Source organism: Rattus rattus, chromosome 3 (assembly GCF_011064425.1).
Source record: "Rattus rattus isolate New Zealand chromosome 3, Rrattus_CSIRO_v1, whole genome shotgun sequence".
In the NCBI taxonomy this organism is placed as follows: domain Eukaryota; kingdom Metazoa; phylum Chordata; class Mammalia; order Rodentia; family Muridae; genus Rattus; species Rattus rattus.
In genome coordinates this window covers 197,717,262-197,737,904 of record NC_046156.1, presented here as the reverse complement: position 1 = coordinate 197,737,904, position 20,643 = coordinate 197,717,262, and the positions used below count along the sequence as shown (strand labels likewise).

General features: G+C 42.6%; 1 protein-coding gene across 4 annotated transcripts in view; it reads right to left on the bottom strand.

The window, feature by feature from the left end:
• Tnpo1 (transportin 1) overlaps window positions 1–20,643 on the bottom strand; it is an 86,584-nt gene that overhangs the window by 18,824 nt on the left and 47,117 nt on the right. For all 4 annotated transcript variants that reach the window (XR_004387406.1, XM_032898983.1, XM_032898985.1 and 1 more), the window contains exons 7-13: window positions 11,348–11,429; window positions 8,212–8,334; window positions 6,131–6,249; window positions 5,574–5,634; window positions 4,837–5,005; window positions 1,630–1,782; window positions 766–991 (exon numbers count right to left, since the gene is read on the bottom strand). Coding sequence is in view for 3 of the 4 variants with exons in the window: in XM_032898983.1 (XP_032754874.1) it covers window positions 766–991; window positions 1,630–1,782; window positions 4,837–5,005; window positions 5,574–5,634; window positions 6,131–6,249; window positions 8,212–8,334; window positions 11,348–11,429 (933 nt within the window). In the remaining variant the exon portion in view is untranslated. The remainder of the gene's footprint in view (window positions 1–765; window positions 992–1,629; window positions 1,783–4,836; window positions 5,006–5,573; window positions 5,635–6,130; window positions 6,250–8,211; window positions 8,335–11,347; window positions 11,430–20,643) is intronic.

Here is a 20,643-nt window from a genome sequence, read left to right as displayed (position 1 = left end):
AATGAGAAAACAAACAACACATGAAGTCTCCAGTTCATAGATGATTACACTCTGTATCACATGTACCTCTCACTGCTTCACTCTGCATGATGCTTTGGTTTGAAAACATTTTTATTAAAAATTATTCATTTTTGTGTAGATGCCCGAGTCTGCATATGTGGTACCACGTGCATGTAGGAGCTCTTGACAATCATAGTAAGCCTCTAATCCCTGAAATGGAGTTACAGATGGTGGTGAGTTAACATGTATTGCTGGGAACTGAACCCAGGCCTTCTGCAAGAGTGGGTAAATGTCTCTAAGTGACATCTCTGATGTGAACAGAGTGCCCAAATCCAACAGGACAGCCACTGGCACTGACTCAGTAAGAGCCCAGCCCCACGGAGGACGTGTCAAAGTCTGCAGGACATTCTGTCTTCCAGTAAAGGCAATGGATCCACACACTGGAGAAGTACCTAAAATTGTTATTCTGTTGAGAACCACCAATACCTCAGGTGACAGAATGAGAAAGAAAGCAGAGGTTTATATCTTTAGCTAAAAGTCCCATTTTGTTTAGTAAAACCATTAGTAAATATATTTCAGAACCCCCTTGAAATGGCAACGTGTAAACGCTACCAATCAGTTCCATTAATATTTAACCAACGAAAACTAAATTTTCCATCATAACTGCAGCACTTTGTGGTATAAAAACCCCACTAACATTCTACTGCTGGTTCGAAACCAGGGTCTCATCTTCGTAACGGACACTGTGTTATGAATCTGTCCTACCTGCAAGCAGCTTCTTGTACTCTCTTGTTGCTATCCAGGATACGCTTCAGCAATTCTGTCATTAATGGCTTCAGGTATGTATCTGGTGGCTGGCTGACTACCCAGTGTGCATAGCGGCTTAGAGTCCAGCAGGTGATGGAACGCACAAGAGCCTTTTTGTCAGAAAGGCACTGAATGAGGTGAGGAATGAGCTCGGGCAGGTACGGAATCATGCCTTGCATGCAACCTAGAAAAGAACAGTAGTCTTTCAGGAAGTGCTAACTCAACCTACACAGAGAGCACACAGCATCCACAAAGAAACATTTATTATAGTCCCAGTGCTACAAATATAAAAGTTGATACCAAACTATTAAAAAATAACAAATCAGAGTTAATTATTGCTAGGTATCTTAAAGGAGGTTAAGACTTCATTCCATTTCTTTTTTTTTTGTCATGAAATTTCTGGTTTTCAAGATCATCTATAAATATTTTGAGACAGATGTTTACAGTGTAGACCGCCATTTTAGAGACATCCTTTAAAAAGAAGATCATGACACTTGTGTTATCAAGTTCCTAGATTTATCTGGGGAATGATAAAGCTATTTTACAAGAAACAGCCCTCACACATCAGATTTCTTTTAGTTTCATGTACAAAAACACCACAGAACATATGGTTGAGCTAGCTGGCTGGGGACAGGAGAAAGCCTCTGATTGTTTATACCTAGTAGCAGCTTACCTTAATTGGTGTGGATCAATCCTATATACCGTATCTGGCATTACAAGCAGATCCAGGGACAAGTCTCCGCTTACTCAATCATCAGCTCCTCACAGGAGCCTGCCTTACCGACTAACACCTAGCGAGAACGCGGGATTCAGCCCACATACCTTCAGCAATTGCTCCTAAAACCAAGATGCCAGACTCTTTCACAACCCATTCGTGATGGAAAAGCAATTCTTTCAAAAGTGGCAAAATGTGTGGCAAAAGCTCATCACGATAAACGTTTGCGAGAACATCGAGAGCAGCAGCAGAACACTTTCCTAAGGAAATGAATTTTGTGACAGAATTAGCCAATTTATTAAGATACTTTAGTCTGTACTTGATTACAGAAATCTTCCATCTTTATGGGAAAATCTAATGTTTCATTCAACCCAATGCTTCTAGAAGGCCATCGTTACTGTTAAAATTCTGTGGCAAAATGTGCTCACTTTAAGCAACAGATAAGAGGTCACAGCTAAGACTGAGTTCTACCCAGGACCAGGCCTGTAGTGGCATGTTTTCAATCCCAGCACTTCGGGGAAATCTCTCCAAAGCCAGCCCGCTTGACACTGAGTTCCAGGCCAGTTAGGGCTACATGACACCATGTCTCAAAAACAAAACAAATAAACAACAAACAAAACACCAACTTAGTTCTATTTAACAGTTCTAGTAGTAGATAATTTTGAATCAAGTATATAATTTTTTAATTGGAAGTTATCTAAGTATAAATTAAAATTACCAAACAAAATAAAATATACCAGAAAAAAAATCTTTAAAAGACTATAAACCAGCTAAAATTTCATTACCAAGATAATTACATTACAATAACAAGGATATAAAGTATAAACTTCTTACAATGTGAACTAGTTGATCACAAACTTTAGTCAACAGCAAACATTCTCTAACAGTAAAGATGCTATATTGCCCATAAGAAACCGGTAATCTCTTAGAAAAGTCTTAATCAACAAATGGTAGATTTGTGCAACTGAAGAGCATATGGGCAAAAAACAAAAGAGATTTTCTGTGTGCAGGGTATGAAGGTAACCGGATATAAGCATCTGCTGTCCATCCATCTATCCACACCACTCTGCAGAGTTCCCTTCTTACCTAAGGTTAATGGGATGACTACTGTGATATGTATACGAAGTCTCTGGCGTCGTGCACAGCAAACAAGACATTTTAAAACTTAAAAGATTATATATAAGAAATTAAGCACGCATAAAATTATGTGTTCCAGGATAATGCATTAAAAATTACTAAAAATTTCAAATACTTTCAAAATAGTAAGAAGTGGTGAGGGGGCTGGGAAGATGGCTCAGTGGTTTAAGAGCACTTACTGCTCTTCCAGAGGTCCTGAGTTCAAATCCCAGCAACCACATGGTGGCTCACAACCATCTGTAATAAGATCTGGTGCCCTCTTCTGGTGTGTCTGAAGACAGCGACAGTGCACTTATATATAATATATAAATAATTTAAAAAAAAAAAAAGGGTAAGCCCTTACGAGAGTGTTTTAGTTGCGGGGGTGTCTAGTAATGCATGGGAACACCACTGATTGTACGACAGCAACATATTAAATGTGCAAGACAATCCTTACAACAATCAAATTGTATGAACTCAAATGTGAATAATGTCAAGGGTGAGAAATCCTGAACCAGAGCAGACTTTAAAAACCAGCTAATGAGTAAAGACAACCACGGGCTGAGGTCCTTGCCATGTGGGAACCACACTGTGGCACTAAGGGCATCTTTTAACCAAGGAAATAAGTGGCATTTCTGTATATTAAGCTAGGGACAGTAGCATGCAGCCTTCCTTGACATGTAGATCCAATTATGTTGTGAAATCAGAACCAATTCTCAGAAGATGTACCATGATCTAGTCTATGGCTGGAAAAGAATGTAGTAAGGGCCTAGAGGTGAAATTCCAAGGCTTCAGGTAAGCAAGCCAGCAAGCTGCTACTCTTCAATTAGGAGTGTGGGCTGGGGGCTGCAGAGACGGCTCAGCAGGTAAAGTTTGCTGCTCTTGCAGAGGTCTGGGGTTCAATTCCCGGCACTCACATGGTAGCTCAGAACCATCTGTCACTGCACTTTGAGTTTATCAGATGCCCTGCTCTGGCCTCCTCAGGCACCAGTCACTTGATATAGAGACATATGCAGGCAAAACACCCAAACCAAACAACAACTTAAAAAGAAAAAAAAAAAGGATGTGGGTCAGAATGCCAGTTCCTTAGGTGATGAGCTTCCAGGTTTGTCAGGAAGAGAGCAAACAAGATGGAGATTCTCCCTTATTCTTAATGCCAACTATATATATCAAACATACAAAAACTTGTTGGGAAAACAGGAAGGGCCTTTTGAGGAATGCAGTGATGTGCTGGGTACAGTAATGGGCGTGTAACATGTACAATATGCACCCTGGAAGCTAACGGCAATTGGATTGATACAATCCAGAGGCCAGCCTGGTCTACACAGTAAAATCTAGACCTCCCAGTGAGACTCTGCCTAGAGAGGTATAATCCAACAAACAAGGTAAATATGATTATTAATTACAAGAATGTGTTATAAGGGTAATAAAAGCCAAAGATTCCTGGTTTTCATTAGCGACAACAGGACAAGAGACATGAATGTGAGAAACAAACACTGGTGCTGGTGTGGGAAGTACAGCAGTGCAGCCCCATGGAGAACATGCTCCGGTCAGAGCACCGTCGCCCAGGAACCTTGAGGTGGATGCACTGGCCAACAGACCAGAGAATCTGTCCACATAAAAACCTGCACATCGGGGTTCGGGATTTAGCTCAGTGGTAGAGCGCTTTTGCCTAGCAAGCACAGGGCCCTGGGTTCAGTCCCCAGCTCAAAAAAAAAAGAAAAAAAAAAAAAAAAAAAAAAAAAAAAAAAAAAAAACCTGCACATCAATCTTCATGGTTTGTTACTCCCCAAACCAAAATAGGAAACATAATGCAAGTAAGTAGCTACCTACTGATCCAGGAAAGAGCTATGGACACATGCTACAAAGTGGGTGAGCCTTAAAAACATCACACTAGGTAGAAGCCGCTGAGGGACAGCTAAGCAGCACATCCTCAGACAGACACAGACTGACAGCAGTGGGATGTGGGGATGCAGCTAACAATCATATCCTGCATTAATGACCATGGTGACAGTCAGACAGATTTACAAGTCAAACTCACGTATTACCAATACCTTTTCTTTGACAAAAGGCCTTGCTACATAGTTCAGGCTGATGACAAACATGTGAACCTTCTCTTCGGCTTCCTAAGAATTGGATCCCACACCAACAACAGAGTTACTCCATGTAAGCGACCGTGCTTTACCTATCCAACTTACTGAGATTCCAGTCAGAAATGGTATCGTCATCATCAATTTCATCGTCGTCGTCATCATCCTCTTCAATCCCATCCTCTTCATGCTGCTGAGCCACCGTCCTTGAGCGATGGAACCGTGGCCGTATATCCTGCTCACTATCAGGGATGGCCTCGTCTTCTTCAACATCACCCTGTGGTTATTTTACAGAAACCTTCAGTGGCTACTCTACGCTGTTAATACCAATGCAAGTAAAGGAACCGGAACATTATATGGGCTGAGTCACACACATACAGGCTGCTGGAGTGTGTCCCGATTGAGAACTACTCCCTTCTGCAGTGAACAGGTCCCTGTGAAAGGGACAATGGAGTATATGGCACTTGCTAAGTTAGAAGTAGTAGGCCCTGTCAACTATTACTTGGTACAATAAGAATAACCTGAATCAAATTCAGTGTATTTAAAATAAACCCCAGAGAAAATAAGATGGACTTAAAGAAAACACATTACAAACAACAATGACAACAACAAAACCAAAAAACTCCAAATAGTTTTGCTCAAAGTAAATAATGGAAAACCCAAAGTCACTGTCGATGAAGGTATGACTTCCTGCCATGAACATTCATCATGCTTGTTGTGGCCTAGCATATGTAACAGGGAGTCTTTCCATAGGGTCTATCCTAAAGAAGCATCCTCTGATCAAATCCAAAGCCTTATAATCAATATAGATATTACCCTCCCCAGTCAGAGAATGGCTTCCTTACCTTCAGCAGGATGATGTCTATATCTGAGTACTTCATGCCATTCACTAACACGGGAATCAACCTAGAAAGAATTCATGAAACAAAAATCTAAATATTAACGGTTTTAAGTTGTCTTTGCCAACCTTATCTGTACTAATTAAACCCACAGAGGCAGGATGTCTTTCAGCATATCCAGTGCTACATCACCGCCCCACCCCCAATAACTCAAGGAATACAGACAGGACACGTTTAACAAAGTTGGGCCAGTGCCAACCTTAATGTTCACAAAGTTCCAAAATAGAAGACCAATAGCAAGTGACTATTGCAATTATGTTTCTGTGTCTGGGCGGAGCTTCAGGACAGTGTCCTGACCTCCACACGCCTGTTCTGGTGCCTGTGCACCCACCCCCAAACACAGGGACAGACTATTTTTCACATTGTTTTAAAAAGGCAATCCTGGCAGTCTACTGATGGGGACAATGAAGCGGCTCTTTAGAAGACCCCTACAGCGCGAGGATGCACGCTCAGAGTACATATGGGTTTGCCGAGGACAAGCAACACTCGGCGCGGACACTTACTTAGGCAGATGCCTTACAAGTACATCTTTGCATATTGGCTGTTCAGCCAAAGTCAGCCAGAATTCACAGGCCTCCAGAGCCACATTCTCATCTTGGTCTTGGGTCCTCTGAAGCATGTACTGTGAAGAGAATCCATACTCTTGTTCACCAGCTTCATCTGGACAGCGACTAACAATCCAGCCCTGACCCCCACTGCAAACCACATCCCACCCGTGCTTCTCTCTCTCTTACAGCTCCCGGTGCGCCTTTAAAACAAGGCTGACATTCAAGAACCACTGCTTAAGAAGGAAGGTTTTATTTGTATGCACAAAAGGAAACTGCTATATATTCTGACATGTCAATGCTAATCAGAGAAAAGCAAAACTAACTCTACATAGCTTCCTTAAAATAATATAAAAAAACTAACACACTGTCTCTGTAGACAGACTTTCCCCCATATTTTAGAGTGAATATAATCAATCACTTTAATCTGGAAAGGTGTCTAGGTTGTTCCCCCTTTTTGCTTTTGTCTTCTGCAGACGGTCTCAGCGTGGACCCCGGGTTATATAGCCCATCTGGCCTCACACTCAGGATCCTCCTCCTGTCTCCAAAGTGCCAGGGCTACAGGTAAGCATCACCACACCTAGCTCTAACGGTCCTTCAGTATAGTTTGTAGCTTCAACAAGGCTTCATCATGGCCTCTGAGCATAACAAGCTGAATCACTCACGTACTTCCCAGTATGCCTGGGACTAGAATCAAGTCAACTGGTGCATTCCTAGTACACTCTCTCTTTTGGACTGAAACATACTGCATGGCAAATATGGAAAGAGCCACAGGCCTGCTCTACTGTATGTCAAATATTATGCTCCAGAGGACTGCTGATTAAAGTATTACCTAACATTATAAAATTAGGCCCCCTAGGTGTGACCTACACCAAGTAATACATTTTAAACTTTCCAATTACTTTCTGACTTTTAACTTTTCAATCTATTATAGCTGACTTCATAGATGAAACAGACTCAAAGACATAACTTCTATATTTCTGTCAACAGAAGATGCTGCAGAATGTGGATGCCAGCATTTTTCTAATACATTTAAAAAAGATTTACTTATGAATTTGGCATTTGTATGTATATTGTATGTGACTGCAAGTGTGAGGACCTTGTGCACAAAGTGTCACTGAAGTCGGAGGAGAGAGTGGACCTTTGGGAACTGGAGTTACAAGCAGCTGTGAGACTAGAACCCTCAGCCTCTAACCATCTCTGCAGAGCCTAGCACACTAACTCCATTTCTAAGAGACCCACTCTCAGCAGATTACAAGTGAGGCTCTGACGACGCTGCTTAAAGCACTTGGAAAGTCAAGTAATAAACAAATATGATTGTCCTCAGCAATGTGAAACTACAAGGTGGAGCCTGACTCTAGAGTAGTAAACAAGGCCTACACACCTGCTTTGTCACCTTACACAGCCCAACACTTAGTCAGCAAATTTACTTCAACTGTGTGAGAACTGAAAAGCCTTCAAAGTCCACATGGCTTGTTGACACTGTAATGGTCAACAGTCCTTTTCGTTTTTTTCCAGCCAGGGTTTCTCTGTGCAGCCTCTGCTGTCCTGGAACTCACTCTGTAGACCCCGCTGGCCTGCCTCTGCCTTTCCAGTGCTGGGATTAAGGGTGTGCCAATGTCCTTCTTAGAAACCTCAACCTTCCCATAAGTCACAAAAATCAAACGAATTATATTGATAACGAAACTATAAATTGATAATATCCCCAAAATACCTGTAACTTGGCATACCATTTTTAAAGAGAATTTCCTAGTTACAATGACCAAAACCTAGTCTCTATGCTTAAATAATTCCTCCAACAGTATCTTAACACTCTCTCTCTCTCTCTCTCTCTCTCTCTCTCTCTCTCTCATACACACACACATATGTACACACACAAGAGGATTTACAATTTTAAAACAATCATCTATTTTATGTCTTTTCCCTTAAAAGTGTCACAGAAAAAAAATCAGAAAAATTTATCTTTACATTACACATTTTGTGCCAAATATTTCTCTTGAAAAGAAATGAGGTAGGTAACAGTTGCGAGCTGTGGTTACCTCGACTATGTTATGCATGTGCGGCAGCAGACGGTCCATCCGGACTTCGAGCAGCATCACTAGCGCCCGGCACACGTTCTTCCGCACCTCGGCTTCCTCGTCACCAGCCAGTGCAAAGAGGTTCTGTTGTACAAGAAACACATTTTTCCCTCCTAGTTTAAAATCTCCCAAGCATTAAATAAAAAGGTTTATTTTAATAGGAATGCTAAGGTAACAGGGTTCAAAAAGACCAAACTGGAAGCTTGACATAGCACTTGACAGCTGAAGGCAGGAAGATTTTAAAGCTCAAGGCCAGAATGAGATCCTACAGACTTTTCTTCAAAAAACCCAAACCAACAAACATTCCCACACCCAGAATTGCCCTTCAAACAATTAATGATAAAACAGAACTAAGTAACTGTGGGATGGCAATTACCAAAGCCCACAATTGTGATATAAAGACAAAAGGCCATTTTCTTTCTCCTTTCTGGTTTTTGAGGAAAGGTCTCTGTATACTGCTGGCTTATCATATTGCTCTGTGTAGAGAAGGCTGGCCAGGAACTCAGAAATCCACTGCCTCTGCTGCCCAATGGCCAGGACTAAAATACGCACCCTAAGAATATATTTAAAAACGTTTATTTCTTTTTGTTATGTGCATGTACATGTCTGGGGGCTGCACACAGTACAAGTACCCATAGAGACTAAGAGGGTGTCAGTCCTTGGAGTTGGAGTTAAAGGTGGCTGTGAGCCATGTGATGTGAGTGTTGGGATTAGCTCAGGTTCTCTAGAGGAGTGGTCATGCTCCTGACACCCTCTCCAGGCCTAAAACACCATTCTTAATGACAGCTACACTTGGGGACGGTTTGTGTGCAGTATATACATGTAAGTGATGTGAGTACACGTGTGTGTGGAGTGTGTGCACATGGAGACCAGAGTATCAAACAGCCAATCTACACTGCTACTGCTACTGCTACTCCATCATCGTCCCCACCATCACCATCAGGCGAGCTCACTCCCTGAACTGAAGCCACACCAATTCTTCCAGACACTGCTGAATATCAAGCTTAAGGGATCTCCCCTCCTTGAACCCAACCCAGTGTTAGGGTTGCAGGGACACAATGCCATGCTTTTTATGTTGAGTTAGGGAAAATCTGAGCTCAAATCACTTTATAGACCGAGCCATCTTCTCAGCTGTTCAGCTGTAGTTTAAAGTAATTTTTAAGTTTTTTTGGTTGAGTTATTTTAGATTGTTGAATGTGCTGTGCTAGTCATCTTAAAGTGAGGCAGAAGTTATAGGCTACCCTACAGAGCTGACCCTGTTCCAAAGAACCAACCAACCAACTAATCAAACAAATGGAACTGTATCATCCAGGTCTAAGTGTTCACTCCCATACTGGAGCAGCAGAGGGGGCAGGATAACCACCAACCTAACCCTAAATCCTGCTGTTCACCCAGTCAACTACCACTAGTAGGAGGAAAGGGAACAGTGACCAAGGTAATGACTCCTGTGCGGTTTCTTACAAACTCCTAGAAGGTTAAGGGGCGGGAGCAAAAATAGACGACAGAGCAACATAGCCACTCACCACAGCCTGAGAGACTACTACTCATTTCACAGATGACTAAGCCAACTTCAGGATGGGCACAGCAGCTTGTGCTCTCTAGGTGTCCTGTCACCCCATCACTTGAGAGATGGGAGGTAGGATGACTAAGAGTTCAAGGTCACTCTAGGATACATTCAAGAAAACCTCAAAAATTGCTGAGAGTTGGCTCAGGGACTTGAACACGTGTGCTGTCTGAAAGTCTAAAGACCTGAGATTTATCCTTAGGACCATGTTTTGTTTTGCCTTTTTAAAGGGAGAAAACAGAAGAACCTGATGTAGTGATAGCGTTGGCAATGCCAGCAAGCCCGAAGGCCTGAGAGCTAGCAGTTCTGTGACGCAGGAACAGAAACAAGAAGCTCAGCGGGAACACGGTGGGGAGAAGTGACTTATGTGTGCGCTTCCCACAAATTCTTAACACAGCCGAGGTGGTGAACACCTTTACTGCCAGCACTGAGGAGGCCGAGGCAGGCGGATCCGCGAGTTAGAGGCTAGCCTGGTCCACAGAGTAAATTCAGAAAGAAGCTGTTAAGAAAATTGAAATGATTCCATCCCCTTGTAGAATTTCAGCTTGGATGCGCGCTGTAATCAAGCAGAGGTTCTGAAAGGAATTGCACTGCTGATGGATCACGGCCAGGTGTTAGGGTCTTAGTCTTCTTCGCTAATCCATCTATTCACTTTACATCCAGTAGCAGCCCACACCCCTCCCAGATCTACCCTCACAAATCCCTCCTCCCGTTACCCATACCCCCTTGGGCACCTGCCTGCCCGGGACATCAGGTAGCAGCAGGATTAAGCACATCTTCTCCCACTGAGGCCACACCAGTCAGTCCAGCTAGGGGAAGGGATCCAATGGCAGGCAGAGTCACAGATAGCCCTGATCCAATAGTTTAGGACCCACATGAGACCAAGCTGTACTTTTGTTACAAATATGTAGGGGGCCTCGGTCCAGCCCCCAAATGCTTTGGTTGGTGGCTCAGTCTCTGTGAGACCCCATGACGTCATTTATTCTTTCTGTATTTATGCCAGTAAGATGGCATTTAGTATTTAAGAGTGAATAGTTTGACTCCTCTGTATTCATAATGTAAATCAATGGAAGAATAAAAACCATTCCTAAATGGTCTGGACTACATACTGAGGTGATTTAAGACCACCATGCAATGCCCAGCCAACAGCCAGGTCAAGCATTATGCAGCTGTTCTTTCAGTGCGCACCTTTGGACTGTTACAGGCCACCTTCATCCAATCTCACTAGATACCTTGTGTTTGCTTGTTTCAAATGTTACTCATGGTCTAGGAAAATCAGTCTGCATGTACAAACTGTGTGCTGAGGAGGACGTCTAAGTAGTCAAGCTAGGAGGCTGGACTCCATATACTCAGCCCGTAACCCAACGTTCCATCACACAAAGAATGCTTTTATTCTCAGCTAGGAAGAACTAGTAATATTGTATCCAATTTTAATACCACCAGCAATAATAAGTATGTCTATATTGCAAATTCTTAGCTGTATACTGAAGGAGCAGCACAGGGCAGCCCTCTGCGGGCAGTGATGAGTCTTACCTCAATGAAGGAGTCGATGTGCAACATGAGCGCTTGGGTCCGACTGATGATGAACTGATTGACACATGCAACAGCGTGAGACCTAGAAACCAAGCCACACATTAATCAACATGCACTTACTGTGGTTACAAACTCAATATACATCTCTGGAGATCCTGTGATGTGTGTATCCATCAAAGTCTAAGCCGGAGTCCGTACATCCACGGCACAGCAGAATAGTCCTGGCACGGAGCCATTCACTTTGATTTAACTGATTTCTGAGGAAGACCTCCTCGATATCCTACAAATGGCACTTACTCAAATAACATGTTTTTACAGTGCCATTTCTTTCCTGTAGAACAAAATACTTGCAAATTGAAGAAAGACTAAAAGTGCTTTCTTTAGAAGCATCTGAATATTTAGTAAATGCAAACTTAAATAAAGCCAAACGCATTTCCACTCCAATTCCCATTTCGGGATGCTTGTACGGTTTAGGCGAGATAATGGCCTTTCTTCAACCCACTTTCAGTAGACAGAACTTTTGAAGTAAGTTTTCATCTCTTCTCGACAGTAGCTTGACACCATCACAACTTTCTTCTGTACCAGAGAAGAACTTGTAAGTGGAGTCCGTATTCCTGCAAGCATCCGCTGTCTTACCTCTTTTCTTGCCTCACTCCCAATTCTCTTTTATGAGCTATATTTTAAATGAATGTAATTTGCTAAAACCTCAAAAGTTCTTGTTCAAAGAGCAAACTACAGCCCAGTATGATATTGTGGTCATGAAACAAAAACACAGAAGGAGCTACATATACATGGAATTTACATTGACAAGTGAGACTTTTTTTTTTTTAAAACTAATGTGGGAATTTTTTTTTTCTTTTTTTGAGACAAGGTTTTCACCACATAGCCCCAGTTGGTCTCAAGCTCACTTGCCTCTGCCTCCCAAGATCTGGGATCAAAGGTGTATGTGATCATGCCTGGCAAAAGAACACATTACTTTAACGAACGTGTTAGTGTGGTAGTTGGAATGAGAATGGCCTCCATAGGCTGATATATTTGAGCCTAAGACGCTTAGTCACCAGGGAGTGGAACTGTCGGAAACAAATATTAGGACTGTAGCCTTGTTTGAGTGGGAGTGGTCTTGTTGGAGAAAGTGTCACTAGGGGTGAACTCTGAGGTTCCAAAGTCCATGCCAGGCCCAGTCTCTCTCTCTCTGTCTCTGTCTCCCTCTCCCCCCCCCCCGCTGTGCATCAGGACACACTGCTTAGTCACTGCTCTTCTGCATCTGCCTGCACACTTCTTCCAGGATGACAAGGACCAAATTAAATGCTTCCTTTTAGGAGTTGCCTTGATGGTGGTTTCTCTTCACAGCAATACAACCAAGACAGCTAGGGGGAAATAGACTATTCAAATGGAATCCTGACCTCCAGAGCAGCAGTCTGGGTTCTGACCCCTTTGGAGGTCAGATAACCCTTTCATAGGGGTCGAATATCAGATATCCTATCAGACATTATGATTCCCATCAGTAGTAAACTACAGCTGCAAATTAGTAAAAAAAATAATTTTATGGTTGGGGTCACCACAATGTGAGGAACTGTATTAAAGGTTTCAAGCATCAAGGAAGTTGAAAACAACTATGCTAGAGTCATGTGGTGGTCTGTACCCAGAAATCACGTGAAGGTCGAGATATATATGCAATGTGAGACCATTCTGAACAACATCATAGACTATCTTAAACAGAAGGAGATAGATCTGTAGACACCCAAAGATAAAATGAAAAAAGCAAAAAGTAATGCTTATAATTAATATGAAGAGGTAACAGCCTTAATGATAAAAAGTACACAATCAATGCAAAACATTCTATACCTTCCTGATTAGCAACATTTTAAATGTGATGAACAAAAATAAAATAAAAAATAAAACTATATCAAAATTCATACCAAAGATCCCAGGTAGGCAAAACCAATTCTTATTGAAAAGAGAAATGCTAGAGGAATCACCATTCCAGACCTTAGGATGTTACAGAGCCATAGTAACGAAAACTAACGTGAGCGCTACGTAGTGATGCACATATTAAATCCCAGTACTTGGGAAGCCGAGCTAGGCAGATTTCTGAATTCGAGGTCAGCATGGCGTACAAAGAGATCCAAGACAGCCAGGGCTACATAAAAAGACCCTATACAAAAACCAAAAACAACAACACCAACACCAACAATACACACACACCAAAAACCAAACCAAACAAACAAACAAAAAACCCCAATATGCCTCTGGCACAAGAACAGACATGCAGGCCACTGGAACAATAATCAAAGGCCCAAATATGAGCACGTGTGACTCCAGCTATTTCTGTGACAAATAATGCCAAAAGCATAGGCTACAGAAAAGAAAACAACTTTAACAAATGGTGATGGGAAAACTGGACATCCATATGTCTAAGAATGAAATTAAGACTCCTGTCTATCTTATGACCCTCATAAAATCTCCAAATGGATCAAACACCTAAATGTAAAACCTGAAACACTGGAACTGCTCCAAGAGAACACAGGTAGTCCCCTGTAAATGATTTAGGTGGAGGAAAAGACTTCCTGAATAGGATTTGACTTGCCCCAAAATAAAAATCAACAATTACTGACATGTGGTACTCAAAATTAAATAAATAAATAAATAAATAAATAAATATAAGTAAATAAATAAATGAAAGGTTTCTGCATAGCTGAGGAAACAGTCATCAACTAGGTAAGAGGAAGCCCACAGAACAGAGGGAAATGTCTACCAGCTACATACCAGACAAAGGACTAATATCCAAAATATATGTATAAACAAATGAAGAAATAAACCCATCACCAAATGGGTCTAGGACGTACAGTTCTTAAGTGAATTTAAAAATAAATGGCAAAGAAATATCTAAAAAATGTCCATTGCCTCTAGTAATTAGAAAAAGTAAATCAAAATAACTCTGAGATTTCATCTTACCCAGTCAGAATGGCAAAGATCAAGAGAAAACTCTACTACAAATGCTGGGGGGGAAGGGAGTTTGGAAAGGGAGCCATTACCCACTGCTGATGGGATGGCGGGCTGGTGCAGTCCCTACAGAAAGGCTGGGGAGTGATCATGAGGCTGACAGTGAATTTGGCGACTGCCCAGCTAGAGCACTCTTTGACACACACCCAGAGGGTGGAGCTCCTGGTCCACAGATGCTGCTAGGGCATGCTCGCTGCAGCCCTCCCTCGTCATAATAGCTAGGGAGTGCCAGCAACCTACATGAACGACAATGGAAGCCTAGTAGGTATGCTTATAGTGCAGGGTACTACTCGGCTATAAAGAAAAATGGAGTCATCACCTGTGCAGATAAATAAAATTAGGAAAGATCACACTGAGTGAGGTGACCCAGGCCCAGGAAAGACAGACACAATGTATGTTCTCTCGACTCAGAAGCTCAAAGCTTCTGATCAAAGTTCTATCAACTGTGATCCAACACTATCAACAACGGGCATGCTACCTATGGGTGCAGCAATGGCACACATGCTTTGGCAGTAACCAACAGCTCTTCAACTGGACTTAGCTCTGTTCAGCAAGAGGGAAGTCATGCCTGGTACTAAAAACCCAGCCAAGTACGCAAACGGATCTCGAAGAAGCACCTAAGTATATTCTAAATTATTTGTCCTTACACCCATAGATAAGTAGTCAGTCCTCACTCTGGTCCAGGACTCTCTTTGCAACAGACACAGACCATTCAGAAAACCACAGATGCAGGGCGGTGGAGTCCAGTACCAAGAGCCAAAATGAAACACGAATGTTTTGGAAGGGGCTGGGGAGGAAAGGCTGTAAAAGCCAGAGGCCTGGAGAGTTTGCTGTGGCATTGTGTCCTGGGACTATCAGACGCCACACCTGTCTCCCCAAGATGACTGTTTAACAATGAAGAATGAAGGCCATGCAACCTCAAAGACAGGAAGGAAGGGTGTAAGAAGAATTTGGAGGAAGAAAAAGGAAGGGTGGAAATGATGTGATTAATCTCAAAAAATAAATGTAGTAGAAGAGTGATAAAGCTAAACATAGCTCCAGTCACATGATGTCTGTGGCAGGCAGAAGAAAAGCAGAAGCCTCACCTGAAGGCAAGGCCCACACAGGACAAGCCTCTCTGAAACCTCAAATCTAGTCATGGTCCCTGCTGAGACCATGCCCTCTGTGCCAGGACAGATCAGCAGTAGGAAAGAGTTTCCAATAGGGCTGCGGCCCAGTGGGATCCTAAGAGGGATGCTAATGTTTAAAACTGAGCTAACCTGGGCATCTGAGAACAGAAAAGAATCGAAGTCATAGGACCTAAGTGCAATGTACCATTGTCCCAGAATGAGGGATAATTCTGGAAGTCAATTTCAACCAAAGGTAGCAGGTCCTCCGTGTAGGCAGAGGAGTATTTAGGGAAGGAGAAAGGCACCGTAGCCTCTGGTGCCCATGCAAACTCAGCTGCTGAGAGGAAGTCTAGAGTATTAAGGTCACACCTCCTGATGGCCGCAGGTGGAGTCACCTTTGGAGCAGCTACCATTACAGACTCAACTCTGAAGCTCCAGAGGAGCATGTGACATCCCGGCCCCATCCCACCAGCAGGGATTGAAGAGTAGCAAAGGAGTTTCGCCTGTGCAGCCCTCAGTGCCTGGGTTGCTGTCTACTCTCACTCTCAGGAAGCGGAGGAGAGAACTCCCCAGGGCACAGTACACAGGGTGAACCTTGGTGGGCAGAGAGCTCCGGAGCGCAACGAAGCCTAAGTGGAGACCACCAAAGCTTACACCAGAGAGGACTGAAGAAAGCCAAGAGCCCTCAGGCACAACTGTCCTTCCAACAATGTGCACATCCCCAGCATGCTCCAATTCAAAGGCCCAGTAAGACTCTACACCAGTGTGCTACTACTGGCTGTCCCTTTCCTTTTGGAGTTAGCATTTTTACTTTTTCATAGTTTACTACCTTTCATGTATTTGTGTGTGCATTCCCATCATCGGGCAAGTTTAATGTCTGATGAATCTTTTTTAGTATAAAAACTTCTAGTAAAACTTCTAATTAAAAAAAAAAGAAACAAATTTTTTTTGTATTCTGTCTCCAAGTGCTTTGTCAGCATGTGTATCTATCTGCACCATGTGTGTGTACGCATGTGGTATCTATCTGTATACCACATGTATGCAGGTCTGCAGAAACCAGAAAAGCAGCTGTGAGCTGCTATGTAGGTGCTGGGAATCAAACCTGACTCCACTCCAGCCACTGAGCCCTCTCTCCAGCCCAGGTTTTTAAATCACATGTATGTGTGTTTGTATATATGTATTTGTGCAGGTGACTGCAACGGTCCGTGGAGTGTCACATCTTTTTGTTTGTTTGAGACAGGGTTTCTCTGTGTATCCCTGGCTGTCCTCAAACTTGGGAGATCCACCTGCCTCTGCCTCCTAAGTGCTAGGATTAAACAAGTGAGCCACCACCACCCACTCAAGTAATCACATCTTAAAAGGTGGTTGTGAGCCTTAGTATGGGTCCTGGGAACTTAACTCAGGCCCTCTGAAATAGGGCCATCTCTCTAACATCTCTCTCTCTCTGTGATTTTTATTTGCTGTCTTGGAACTCACTATGTAGACCAACTACCTGGCCTCCAACCCTGAGATCCACCTGCCTGCCTCTGCCTCTTTGAATGCTGGAATTAAAGGCAATGCTGCCACACCCAGTTCCTATATTTGAAGAGCCTTTGTTATGTTAGCTTTATTCCCCCTACTTACTTGTATCTTACTCTGTTCACATATTTTCTCATTATTGGAGAATTCTTTTTATTTAACTGCCTGTTCTCTCTTCCCCCTCAGAATCTCCACAATCTCCCCCCCCCCACCCCAGCTGAGGACCGAACCCAGGGCCTTGCGCTTGCTAGGCAAGTGCTCTACCACTGAGCTAAATCCCCAACCCCTTCTTTTCCCTTTCTATTTACCTAACCTCATCTTCCCTGAGCTCCTGCCTCCTCCTTTCATCTGACCTGATTACCGTGTCCACATTCACTCTACATCTTCAGTTTCACGATACACTGACTACACTAATCTTCTTATCTTCGGCTGCTCAGTAGAATGAATGCCCACTGATTCTGACTGTGTACCTGTTGTGCACTGGTGCTGTAGCTGCTGCTACTATAACTCTATTTTCTCTTCACAAAGTCAAACTGGGAATTAACTGAGCCCACTAAAGTAGATAAATAAAGTAGTAAATAAGATCCCTACATAAAAGAGGAAGAGGAAACCCAGAGCTGTACAGACTGCAACATAGAAGCACAGAAGTGTGAAAGGCCAAGGCCACAAGACTCCTTTCAAGATCTTAACTTCACTTACGACTCAAGGTTAACAGCAAAAAGAATCAATGTTTTCAAGCAGGATATAAACAAGCAGATGGATTAAGAAAGAAATCAAGGCACCATCTAGAGGAAAGCCAGAAGCACAGAGAAGAAAGTTAGCAAAATGGTTGAGAACCTCAGCCACATAGCCAAAAAAGCAAAATGAGAGAAATTCAGTTAAATAAGTTGATATTGAGGGGTGGGGGTAGAAGAGGTATCAGAGATGAGAAATTCACATAAACTAAATTAAAAAGGGAAATAGAACATATCATCAACAGAATCAACAAGACAGAAGAGATTATCAGAGATGTAAAATAAGGCTACAGATGGTTCAGTAGTTAAAAGCACTGGCTGCTCTTCCAGAGGATCTAGGCTCTTCTCAGCACCCGCATGGCAGTTAACAACGGTCTGTAACTATAGTTCCAGACAGCCAAACCTAGCTTCTGGCCTCCATGGGCATCGCATGAATATGGCATCGACATACGTGCACACAAAACACCCAGACACATAAAATGTTTATTTTCTTTCAATTTTTAATTTCATGTGCGGTGGTGGTGGCGGTGGCAGTGTGTATATCTGGTCCCTTGAAACTGGAGTTCAGACAGATGTGAGCTGCTGTGTGGATGTTGTGAACTGAACTCAGGTCCTTAGTGCTCTTAAGCATTGAGCCATCATCTCTCTAACCCACAAAATAAAATACAAACAAACAACAAAAACCAAAGTCAAGGAGGCACTATGTTCAAACAGATATCCAAAGAAAAAAGCCACTCACAATGCCCAAATTAACACCAAGAACTTGTTCATAGAGTACATGGTGGTCAAAATGAGGTAGCAGGGAAAGTTCTAAGGGAAGGCACTAACTGGCAGTTAGTTCACTCATTCAGAGTCACAAAGACAATGGACAGACCTAGGACCCTAAGCACAGAGCAGTGCTAAAGGCAGCATGGTACCCGTCTCGGATTAGAGTCACAGCACTAGGAACTGCACCACAAACACAAAACACCCATGACATACAACACAGTCCAGAAGGAAATGCGCTTGTCCACAGCTACCAATCCTTGACAAAGGTCGCAGACACTGAAAAGGAGCCTCTTCTTCAAGGTCCCTGGGGAAACTGGGCATCTGCACAAGTAGAATGAACAACTAGACCCATACTTTACAAATTTGCAGAAAAATCAATTCAAAAATAAATCAAAGCCCTTAATGCCAGACCTGAAAACTGAAACTGCTAGAGGAAAACAGCATAGAAAATAGGAGAAAACATTTGACAACTATACACAGATCAATATGCAGAATATGAAGAACTCAAAAACATTAAAAAAAAAAAATCACATCACTAAATGGGATAATAACTGAAGAGACAGCTCTCAAAGAAATACATGAAATGATCAATAAATATTAGAAAGTGTTGCACATCTTTAGCATTAGTGAAATGTCAATTAAAACTACATGAGATATGGTCTTCCCCCTCCTGGAATGGCTACCACTTAACAAATGACTTACAATGTGTGCTGGCAAGGACACTGAGAACAGGAACTACTTTAGCTGATGATGGGAACAGCAACCATCATACAGTTTCCTCAAAAAACTAAAAACACAACCACCATACGATCTAGCTGGACCACGCCTGGTACACACACACAAATACCCTAAACCTAGAGACACTGCATGTCCATGCTCACTGACTCACCTACTGCAAAATGGACTTTTATTCACAGAGCTGTGAAGAACAAAATCATAACATGTGCAGACTCGGACAGAGCTGGAGATGTGAAATCCGCCTTATCCAGAGACTAAGTTCACATCGCACTAGGTTCATAAGCAGAACCTAGGTGTAAATTTAAATATACACAGGAAACACATCGAAGTTCAAAGAGGACCAGGGAAGGGGAAGGACAGTGTCAAAGAGGGAAACAGCTGCAGGACAATAACATAGACGGGGAATTTAACCAAGAAATAAATTCAGGTTAGCTCTCTGATCACAGTTGAAACAAGTCTGTGAGATAGAATACTGAACCCCAAGTATTAGCTGTAGTCTGCACTGAAGTTCATTTATCCTGAGTGACTGATTACTTTAGCCAATGATCCTTAGTCATATGCCAGTACATCTGTTTATTCTATGGAAACACAGGAAACAGTGACCAAAAAAAAAAAAAAGATATCAAAGGAACTAATAATTAGCAGAAACGGCAACACCTTCCTTAACAAGTTAGGAAACTCAACCAACCACACACCAAAACAAAAGGCAACAAGTTCAACAGCTCAGAAGGCTACAGGAGACAACAGAGTTGCACACTTGTAATAACACACTACAATTGCAGTTTCTAGGGAAAGTGACTGCATAGGTTTAACCAAGGCTCCCTTATCTTCAAATACAGCATCTTCACCATTACCCGGCAGATTCTCCACCATCCCTTTAAGATCTGCAACTGCTCAGGTGAAGACAAGACACTAGTCTAGACTAAGCTTGAGGAGCTGTCACATCAGACTATGTCATTTCAGAGTATTAAAAGGTTTTGGTGCCTATGTGTTTAAATGAGCCCTCCTCTCTGTAATTAGATGCAACACCTTCAAAGTAACAATAGCCACAACTCAATGAAAACATGTCTTCATGACAATTCAGACAAAATAGGGGTAAGGCAGGCACACTGGCTGGTTTTGTGTGTTAACTTGACACAAGCTGGAGTTATCACAGAAAAGGAGCCTTAGCTGTGGAAATGCCTCCATGAGACTCAGCTGTAAGGCATTTTCTCAATTAGTGATCAAGGGGGAACGACCCAGCACATTGTAAGTGGTACCGACCCTGGGCTGGTGGTCCTGGGTTCTATAAGAAAGCAAGCTGAGCAAGCCAGGGGAAGCAAGCCAGTAAGTAGCATCCCTCCATGGCCTCTGCATCAGCTCCTGCTGGATTTCCAGTCCTGACTTCCTTTGGAGTGAACAGCAAAGTGGAAGTGTAAGCTGAATA